Genomic DNA, 10,773 nt, shown 5'->3' with positions numbered 1-10,773 from the left:
AAACGTTGAAAGTACAACAGTAAGTGGCATTACTTAAATCGAAACCTTGACGGGCAGTCCTGGGGTAGGCAACGCGACACTTCTCAAGCTGGGATCCCCACGTGAGGCAGAGACACCACGCACGAAGGTTACGTCCCAGGGACTCGGGCTTTGATTTCAGGGGCCCGCGCAGGCTCAGCGAGACTGGTCGTGGCCCGTGAGGCGGGGCGAAGTCACTTCCCGCAGCCTCTGCCGGGTCTCGCGCGCTATGACGGCCCGCGCGGAGCCGCAGCGTAGGCGGCCTGGAGTCGGGGTAGGAGTAGTGGTGACTAGCAGCAAGCATCCTCGTTGCGTCCTCCTGGGGAAGAGGAAAGGGTCTGTAGGAGCCGGCAGTTATCAACTCCCCGGGGGCCATTTGGAATTCGGGTGAGCAACCACCGAGCCCACGGAAGGAGAGCCGAAATTGCACTGGAAGGACGAGCTCTCCCCGTGCGTGCGTCTTTGCGTCGTTGCGTGTGCGCCGACGCTGCGTCGTCTCGCGCGTTCCTCTGTTCTCTCCTCGGGCCGCCGCGCTCCTGGGTGCAAGCGCCGGCCGGGAGGGGGCGCTGAGCTGCGGAGGGCTGGCGAAGGGTCTGTGGTCGGCCCGAGCCCCGCCAGCCCAGTCCTTTTCCTGCCGGCAGCCTAATATCCGCGCCTGCGGGCTGATGTGTAGGGTGTGTTTTTCTTAATGTTTACATATAAGAGGCGGAAAGTGGGTCTTTATGAAGATCTAGCCCAGTTGTGGCAGTTCAGGCACTTGCACGGTTCGGGCTGTGCACTAAACGTACACGGATGGACGGCCTGTGTCCTGCCCGCGCAGGTTTGGCTGCGCCGTGACCAAGCACGTGGGCTAGTGAAACTCTGGGCCTCGGTGTCTTCATCTATACAGTGGGGAGGTTGGACGGAGCACTCTTTAACGTGGCATTCTGTGTTTGATGGCGGATCAGACCGATAAAGGAAGTTGGACAGTTAAGGGTCAGATCTACCAATGGTGCGGAAAGCCGGGGATTTTGCTAAAAGGTGGGTTCTGAAGTGAGAATAGGTTAAAGTCAACGGTGGATGAACAGTATCTAAAGCGATCAGAACCAGTGCTTGTTTTTGCATTAGTGTGAAAGTGCAAACATACATGAAAGTAAACAGTTGGTGAATCCTCATATACTTACTACTCGGCTTGTTCTTGTTTCATCTTTACTGCTCCATCCCAACAGACACACAGATCCCTTGTTTTCTAGACTCTTCTGAAGGAAAACGCAGACATTTATTATACCGCCCATAAACAGTTCGTTATGTACCTGTCATAGGCTTTTTTAAAAAATGTAACTCCATTTTCACACCTTAAGAAAATACGTTTTCACACCTTAACAAGATAATTCTTTAATAACCTGTGATATAGTCAGTCTGTACCACTTTCCCCATTTGTCTTGAAAATGTATTGTTTTCTACCAATCAAGATCAAAGGAAGATTGTACTTTGGGATTGATTGTAATTTGGGATTGATAAATTTAAGTCTCCAAATCTAACAGTAATCCCTCTTTCCCTTTTTTTTACCATCCCATGTTGAAGAGTATGGGTCATTAGAATTTCTTACATTCTGACTATATTCTTGTAATCTACCTATTTGTTATAAAGTGCTAGTTAGAGACTTGATGCAGGTGCCTTTTAATCAGACTTTGTCTTTGATGAAACATGGAATTCCTATGATCTTTTAGCACATGGAATTTTTTAAATGGTTTTCAGGATTTTAAAAAACATCAATAAGTTTATCATTTTTAGATAATTAAGATAAAACATTTTAAAAAATTTTTTCATGTTTATTTTTGAGAGAGAGAGTGCAAGCAGGGGAGGGGCAGAGAGAGAGGGAGACACAGAATCCGGAGCAGGCTCCAGGCTCCGAGCTGTCAGCACAGAGCCCGATGCGGGGCTTGATCTCACAAACTGCAAGATCATGACCTGAGCCGAAGTCAGCCACTTAACCAACTGAGCCACCCAGGTGCCCCTAGATAATTAAGATAAACCTTCAGTTAATAACTAATAAAATTTCCAGGTTAAGGGTCACATTGCCCAGAGGGACACACTGTATTGTACTTTGTCAATTGCAATGGCTAGAGATAGATATCTTAATGCTAACACAATAAAGTATTGGAATCTTTACTCAGATATCCAATGATAATAGGCAAAATTGTCCTTTAATGAGCTTTTTACTGAGTGCTAGATATTATGCCAAGCTCTTCACATATATGCTTTCACTTATCTTTATATGACTGGTATACTGAATGGGCTAAGTTTGAGAGGAGACAAATAGAAAATGGCTTTATTTTCTCCTTCCCTTGTCTTTATAATTTTTTTTAAGCTTACTTATTTATTTTGAGATAGGCAGAGACACTGCCAGTGGGGTAGGGGCAGAGAGAGAGAGAGAGAAAGAATCCCAAGCAGGCTCCACATTGCCAGTGCAGAGCCTGACACGGGGCTAAAACCCACAAAACCAAGAGATCATGACCTGAGTGGAAACCAAGAGTTGGAAGCTTAACTGACTAAGCCACCCAAGCGCCCCTCCTTCTGTTGTCTTTCCCTTTTCTGCTGTTCTCTGACATTTCCTGCAAATTCTATAGTTTTCCTGTCACTTGATTAGAAAAATAAATCCCATTTGGTCATTATGATCCACTTCCAAGCATTTGTCTGTAGTGGGGAAAGGAGAGAGGAGGAAGACCTCCTCCTTTTCTCACTGTTTCTGGTTTCCTTCCCTCTCCAGGATGTTGGGGAGGGAGAGGGTGGGCCAAACTTTTTACATGACTAGTGCTGCTGTGATCCATCCATTGGTGCCCTCTGGATGTTGTGCCCTCTTCCTCAGGGTATGTCTGTTGGTTGTTTGGAAATCCCACAAGGATGTCTCTCCTGCACAGTTCTCAGACATAGGTGGCTGATTTAGCTCTTGCTTGTTAGAACACTATCTTGCTTTTTCTTTCTGCTGGGATCCCCAGCAGTCTCTTGTAGCATCTACTGGACCCAGAAGAAAATTCACAATGGGAGTAATGCCCTCACTGTCACCCTTTCTCCTTGCTCATTCATCGTGGGCTTCTGTAGCCAGTCTCCTGCTTTCCAGATTCTCAAAGTGGGAATAAACGTCAGCTTCTCTATTCACGTACATCCCTAAACACCAAGGGACACACTTTAGACTTGCCCAAGAGCTCTTACCTTTGTACCACCTCTACTCTGAATCACAGGCCTGTGAGTTTCTGTAGCTCGATATGACTTTAGCAGGGGAGGAACACGCCAGTATCTCCTTGGGAATCACACGCAATCTCTGTGATCAGTTTTCTTGAAGCACCTCTCACTTGGCTTCAGGCAGAGTTGTCCTTTCATCAGGATGAAGGGAAACGTTGCTACTATGCTTGAAAATTCATAACTTTCCTCCCTGCCCTAAATCTCCTTATTATGTAGGCTGGGTAGGGTGAAGGTCAAGAGACTTGCAAGCCTTTAGATGGCATCTGTTTGCTCTCTTGCCATACTCTTTAGAATTTGAGGTGTTTATTGCCTATTGTCCTGAATTTTAAGGCTTCAACGAAAATTCTGAGACTGCAGGAAAAGACATCATCCACTTCTTGATACACTTGCAACAACCCCGTTGGAAAGTAGTATTACCTCTTTTTATTAGGTTTAGCTGACTCCAAAGCCTGTGCTCTTAACTGTATCCTTAACTGTCTCCTGATTGCATACAGTTGCCAGGCACGTGAACTAGTGCTGAATTGGCTAAGTGTTCTTTTTTTCTCAATAGGAAGTCCTTTTGGTCTTCAGATAACTTCAGATACTTTATAGTTGAGATAAAGAGAATGTCCAAAGGCAGGGTTGTTGATTGATTGTTAGAAAGCAAGAGCCAATTACAGGGTTTTTTGTTTTTTGCTTTAGACTAGAAATTTCTAGGCAGGAATTTCATGGCAAAAAAATAATAAGTTATGTAACTAAAATTGAATACAGTGCTGTGCTTCTGTTTTCCAGTGAAACGTGGGAAGAATGTGCTCAAAGGGAAACCTGGGAAGAAGCAGCTCTTCGCTTGAAAAATGTTCGCTTTGCCTCAGTCGTGAATGCCTTTGATGAGAAAGAAAATTACCATTATGTGACAATACTAATGAAAGGGGAAGTGGACATGACTTATGATTCAGAACCAAAGAACACAGAGCCTGAAAAAAATGAAAGTAAGAGAATTATGTGTAATAATTCATGTTCTTTGAGGAGTTTATCATCTGAGTATTACATTATGTTTGCCATGCAAAGAGAATTAGTCTTTTCATACAGAAGTGTAAATACATATACTTAAATCCTGGAGACATAAGCATATAGCAGGAAACAGAACTGGCCTGGAGCCAGACTACTTGCCTTGCATCCTGGTTTTTCCACGTAGAGGTTTGTAACCTTGGGCGAGTTATTTCATGTCTCTGGGTCTCTTTTCTCCTCTGTGATAATAGCAACTACCTCCAATGGGTTGTTGCAGGGATAAAATTAGTTAATACATATAAAGAACCAAATGAACACTGTAAGTACTCAGTAAGTCTTAGTTTTATTTTTAGCATTTAATTTTGCTTCAGACTGATTTTAAGCAAAACGTTGAAGGTGCCATCCTCAGTTTTCTCTCTTGTGTAAGAAAGATACAAATTTCCTTGCATGGAGAGTGACTAACCTGACAAAACAATTATCCTCGGTGTTGAGTCGAGTGCTCTGAAAGCTTTAACAACATTGATGTGATTTATTGTGTGCTAAGCATTGTCCTAAGGGCTTTACATGGATCATCTCTCTTCAAATTTCATAAAACTCCATGAGAAGGAATAAAATATCAAACTTACCAAATATATTCTTTGCCTTGTGAAACCTTATCCAAGCGGTCTTGTGTACTGGACCTCCCCTATAAACATTTAATTTATTCTCCACTATGGAAGAATCCTGTCATTCAACAAATGCTTACTGAGTACTGCATGCCAGGTACCATTCTAGGCGCTAAAGAAACAGTGGTGTGTGGAACAAAGTCCCTCCCCTCTCAGGTTTTACATTTTTTTTAATCCGGGGGAAAGGCAACACATTAGCAGATACTTTACAATGTAATGATAAGGAATAAGAATAAAAGTAAAACAGTGTAAAGGATAGTGACCCATGGGTGCTGCATCAGACAGGGTGGTCATGGAGGGCCTCTGAGGAGGGGCCATATGTGCCAAGGCCTGGAAAAAGTGAAATTTCTAGAATGGATAAATCATGAGTTAAGTGGTTTGCAGATTGAATTCATTGACTGAACAGAAGGGCATGTTCTACCCTAAGGCCTGTTGAGTCATATACGACTTTTTATAAAACAGGTAATGACTTGGAATCATCTCAAGTGAACTAGCAACATCTGAGCTATTTTTACTCACTACACTCCAACACCAAACCTGTGGCTCTTTTCTTCACATCAAATAGTTCTCTGGACATCAATTGGATGCCCTGTAATTCAGTTACATTCTTGCACTGTCTACCTGGAGTCAGTGTCAGATCCCAAACATTACAGAGTCCGTCCCACAAGACTGCACCCACTTCAAATACCAGTCGCTAAGTCCTGGCCTCCTGTACTTCTGGTCACCTGGCTATAAATTGGGGTTCCCACAACCTCCTCCTCAGGTTCAGTAATTTGCTAGAATGGCCTTCAGAACTCAGGAAACCACTTTACTTACATTACCAGTTTGTTATAGAGGAAACAGCTCAGAAACAGCCACATGGAAGACGCACTGGGCAAGGTGGGCAGAGGGAGGGACGCAGAGCATCCGTACTCTCAATGAGCACCTTGACGTGTTCACCTCCCAGAAAACTCTCTGAATCCTGTTGTGTGGGGTTTTCATAGAGGTTCGTATGTAATGGGATTGGTACATATTATCATAGTCTCTATGATTGATTAAATCATTATCTGCTGGTGATTAATTCAATCTCCAGCTCCTCTCCTCTCTCCTCAGGTGGGATGTATCTTTCTGGTCACCAGCCCCCAATTCTGAACCTATCTAAGGATAGGTTCAGCCCAGCCACCCATCAGCTTATTAGCATAAACTCAGGTACGGTTGAAAGAGGCTTATTATGGATAGCAAGTGTTCCTCTCGTCCCTATCTCTTAGGAGAATACAAAGGTTTCGGGAACTCTGTGCCAGAAAACAGGGAGGAAAGCTATATATAGATTATGATATAAGGAATATATCACATATATTCCTTATATCACAGTGACACACACATCAATACCCAAGAAGTTTCCAAAGGCTTTCAGTTGGCCTAAGGTACAACTAAAATCATTCATGCCTTAAGAAGGGCAGGTGAGAAAATGTACCAGGTTCACTGGGGGTGCTGTCTACAAGTTCTTCTATCTCTCACATCCCCAATGATCCTGGATAAAAGGAGGAATAGGAGAGAGGGGAGTCCAGAATAACAGTGGAAACAAAACTCAGTAGTCTTGACATCCTGAAGCTGTGGGGAGGAACAGTTACTTGTCTTTTTAATATTAACTTGCAGTGTAAATATGTATATTTCCACTTTAATACTTTTTGTAGGACTCAATTTACTTTTTTTCTTTAAAGCAAAGTACAGTTCCCATAACGGAATTTTTAAAAATTAGTTCGAGGTGTCATATATTCAGGCAGTAAGCACAGATTATTATTGTTCTCTTAAAAGAGAGCCCTAAACTTGGAAGGAATGACCATATCCTTATTTTTCTCTTTTCTACCAGCAGCAAAAACCTGACACAAGACGAGACAAAATGATGAAATACTTTGGTTTTGCATACTTAGCGTCCTTCACAAGGAGCAGACATAGTATTCATTTGTGGAGAAGGGCTGAGGGGAAAACAGCAGAGCCACTGACTCTCCCATCAGTTCTGACCAATCTCCAGCCGGCTGCCTCTGCCTCCCCGCCTCCGCCTCTGTTGGGGTTGCTGAAGCCTGGAGCAAGGCACGACTTCCTGTCCTGCTCTGCACTGTAGGCCTGTATTTCTAGTTTTCTTCCCCTGACGTTAGAAGGCATCTCAGGTTCAGTTGGGGTGTTCAGCTTCAAATCGTACTCGCTAGTTTTCCTTTACTGAACTTTGAATGCATAAAGAGCAGATGTTTGGGCTCATTCACCTTTGACTCTCCCGTGCCTGGCTCCTATTCAGAGTATATTGTTCAGACCATGTTGAAGGAAGAAGGGAACAAGGGGATGAGGTTCTTCAGTATAGTATCTAGACCGGCCTACATTTAAACAACTTCTAAAAGATTATTATCCTATGTTATAAAGTTCTGTGTTAGTTTTTGTTACTATGTTATGGTATGTAATGTTTTTCTCTTCCTAGAATCTGGTAGTTTTGACTCATTTTTACATGCCTTGTGATTTTTTTTCATTTATATAACTTTTTTTGAGCTTGTCCACCTTCATTTTGTTGACCTTCTCACAGGCTAGTAATCTGAGGTCACACAGTATGATTTTATAAGGCCCAAGGTTACTAGCACCAAGTCAGATTTGATCAGAAACACTGAATCCTCAAAAAAAAAAAGAAAAAGAAAAAAAGAAACACTGATTCCTCTCTAGCCCTTCATGACAACATAGCAGGAGTTATTTTCACTTGCTGGGTAGCCAGCTGCACCACAGCCAGGGTGCAGCAGCTCTGTGGTGGTGGTTTTATTTATAGCATAAAGATGCATTTTCTCTCCCATGTTCGTCAGATCCTGGATCTGGATCACCTGCTTCAGGTTACTGGTTATGACATCTTTTCTCCAGCCATCCAATTATAATCAGGAGGATCAGCCAGATGCTTCATTTTCTCGCAGACAGGATAAACTTTACAGACAGCTCCCTTGAGACCGTTAATTCCGCATCTTGCAACAAATTGTTGGGTGACACCTCTCTCCCTCTCTCTCTCTGTCTCTCTTTCTTTCTCCCTCCTTCTGTCCTACTCTCTTTCTCTTAGACTCTTAGGTCACAGTTGCTGATCACTCCTTCCTGAACTTGTTCTAACTTCATGGATTCTTTGTCCCCTGTCCCAGAGTGAAACTGCACACCTGTATCTTACAGGCAAGAAACACTTAGTGGAAGAAACTGCATTTAAACATAAGTATATGCGTGTGACCATGAAGAAACTTAGAACATGGAGTGTACATCTTAGTAACATAATATTTATATATTCACCTGTTATGAGCATCTGTGCTTTCATGTTCCTTACATTTAAGTCATCAAAGAGAATACTGTTGCCTAGAGCATTTTTCTAGGATTTTGTGTATTTCACAATAGATACTGTTAAATCTTTCCTTTTTCAATGGATTTTTGAAAATCAGTCCCATCCATATTGTCTTTCTATCTAAAGTGTACCACAGCCAGAGAATATTTTTATTCTCTGCACAGTTTCCATTACTTTTTAACAAGATGGAGGATAGCTTAGAAATGTAACTTACCTTATTCTATAGGTGGGGCAGCTGGTTTGTTTTCATGTAGTGTTACCACCTGTCATGCGTAAAGTTCTGTATGTTTTGTTCAGCCAAATATTCAAGCAAAAATTGAATTCTCTTAAATCTGGATTTTACCATCATGGGGCCCTTGTAAGCTTGGTCTCATGTTGAAATAACAGCATGTTTTAAATGATCCCCCTTCTGTTAAGATCTTCATTCTAAAGGCAAATGATGTTGGTACAGCTGAGCTAATGCATGGCATCACTGTGATTAGTAGCATGTTATTATTAGTTGCAAGTCATTTTTATATTTAATTAATTTTTTCAAAGTATAGGTTAACTTGCCAAAATAAATATTCTTTGTTTCCTTCCAGCTAAATAAATTGATTTGGTATCTTTCTTTTCTAGGTTGGGAATGGGTTCCCTGGGAAGAATTTCCTCCACTGGCCCAGCTTTTCTGCGCACTGCGGTGTTTAAAGGAACAAGGCTACAATCCATTTAAAGAAGATTTAGATCACCTGGTAGCATACAAAGGTCATCATCTCTAGGGGAAGAAGAAGATAACCTGATATACTTTGAAAAAACAAAATAAGGTTCTGTGAGAGAATGAAAAATACCTACATTTCAGAACAACTCCATCTTACGTAAAAATTTCTATATGCTTGCCAGTTGATTTGCCGCCTTTTAATATACCCACCACCCTTTCAGCCAGTACTTATGAAAAATTTGCTGGCATGATGTCATCAATTGCATTTCAGACTCAGAAAATGTGATGAATGGTGATATTGTGGCAATTCTGCTTTCTGTATTATTCTGTGATATTTACTGTGCAGTTTGTCATTACCAGCCTGCCCGGCATGGAGGGCTATAGAATCTGCCCTAGTGTTTCTGTTCAAATAAAGATCCTAATTCAGATGCTAACACAGTATGCCTGTTGCGGAATTTATCACATTTGTTGACTTTCCTTGTCTGTTTTATTTAAAACAAAATTTTTGGTACTATAGTGTGACAGTCTTTGCAACTGGAGGGACAGGACAGGTCATTAGGGTATATTTCCCAGGTTTCTGATTCAGAAGCTACCTCAAGAGAAGTGAGACAAACTGTCTGAGATATTATACTGTCATTAACAGGCCATGGACTTTTGGATTTCTCACATAATCTTTGTGAGATCCAGCTTCCTTATAGGTAAAATGAGATTAGACTAGGGCAGTGGTCCTCCAGGTGACGTCTGGGGAGGTCCATGAGACCCTTTCAAGGGCACTCAAGGTCAAAGATGTTTTCATAATAGGCAGGACATTATTTTCCTTTCTCATTGTCATTCTTTCATGAGTGTACAGAGAAGCTGTCCAGAGGCTAAGTGATGTGTGGTACTGTAACAGATTGAATTTAAGAGGAAACCAGGCAAGCCTTATGGATGAAACCGTTCCATAGGTTTATCTCAAATATAGTGGATTGGGAATTCATTGATTCTTCAGGTTAGTGATTATCCAAGCAGATGTCTTATAGCTTCAAAAACTTACCACAAAGTAGAGTTTTTCCATATCTGCTACTTTAAATTCTTAATGGACAGGTTCATTAGGAGCTTATGAGATTGTTTTTTGTTTTTGTTTTTGTTTTACATACACATAATTAGATACGAAGGTTTATGGAAAGAAAAAAACTAACCTGGGCTATATGTGGAATTTGAGAAACTCAACAGATGAACATAGGGGAAAGGAAGAAAAAATAAGATAAAAACAAAGAGAGAGGCAAATCATAAGAGACACTTAAATGCAGAGAACAAACTGAGGGTTGTTGGAGGGGGGGTCTGAGGGAGAGGTGGATTAAATGGGTGATGGGCATTAAGGAGGGCATTTTGCAGGATGAGCACTGAGTGTTACATGTAAGAGATGAATCACTGGGTTCTACTTCTGAAGCCAAGACTATACTGTATATTAAATAGCTTGAATTTAAATAAAAATAAAATGAGATGAAATTTAAATAAGTATTTTCAATAAGATGGTGAAAAAAATTTTTTTAAGTTTCATGTTAGAAGGGGATTTCATTTTCCCCAGCACCTAATATGCTCCGTTGGCATCCGTAATCACTCAGTAAATATTTCTCTAAATAAGCAGATGACTGGAGGAGGATTTAGAACTCTTAGGTAAGCAGTTAATTCTTAGATGGTTTGAGAATTACCTTTAATGGAAAAAAACTAATGCTGACTACTAGCAATATTCTCATACAATTAAATGTCCGCTACAGTTCCTGAAGTATGCCTCGCTCTGCCAGGACACTGGGGAGTCTGAAATATCTCTTCCTTCATCTGTGTGCCAGGTCAATCCCTGAGGTGTCCTGTATCCC

The 10,773-nt window shown here is 41.6% G+C and overlaps 1 protein-coding gene across 1 annotated transcript; it reads left to right on the top strand.

The window, feature by feature from the left end:
• Positions 1-229: 229 nt before the first annotated feature.
• NUDT15 (nudix hydrolase 15) lies at positions 230-9,358 on the top strand. The gene is made up of 3 exons (XM_030310677.1): positions 230-405; positions 4,012-4,208; positions 8,839-9,358. The coding sequence occupies exons 1-3, from the start codon at positions 248-250 to the stop codon at positions 8,976-8,978; spliced, it is 495 nt and encodes a 164-aa protein (XP_030166537.1). The 5' UTR covers positions 230-247; the 3' UTR covers positions 8,979-9,358.
• The last annotated feature ends 1,415 nt before the right edge of the window (positions 9,359-10,773 follow it).

This window comes from Lynx canadensis, chromosome A1, assembly GCF_007474595.2.
Source record: "Lynx canadensis isolate LIC74 chromosome A1, mLynCan4.pri.v2, whole genome shotgun sequence".
NCBI lineage: Eukaryota > Metazoa > Chordata > Mammalia > Carnivora > Felidae > Lynx > Lynx canadensis.
The sequence above is the reverse complement of the archived record's forward strand: the minus strand, read 5'-3'. Positions and strand labels throughout refer to the sequence as shown.

Coding starts and splice junctions, on each gene's coding strand:
- NUDT15 (XM_030310677.1), top strand. CDS start 248: ATGACGGCCCGCGCGGAGCCGCAGCGTAGGCGGCCTGGAGTCGGGGTA. Junction 406..4,011: donor GGGGGCCATTTGGAATTCGG/GTGAGCAACCAC, acceptor TCTGTTTTCCAG/TGAAACGTGGGAAGAATGTG. Junction 4,209..8,838: donor AGAGCCTGAAAAAAATGAAA/GTAAGAGAATTA, acceptor TTTCTTTTCTAG/GTTGGGAATGGGTTCCCTGG.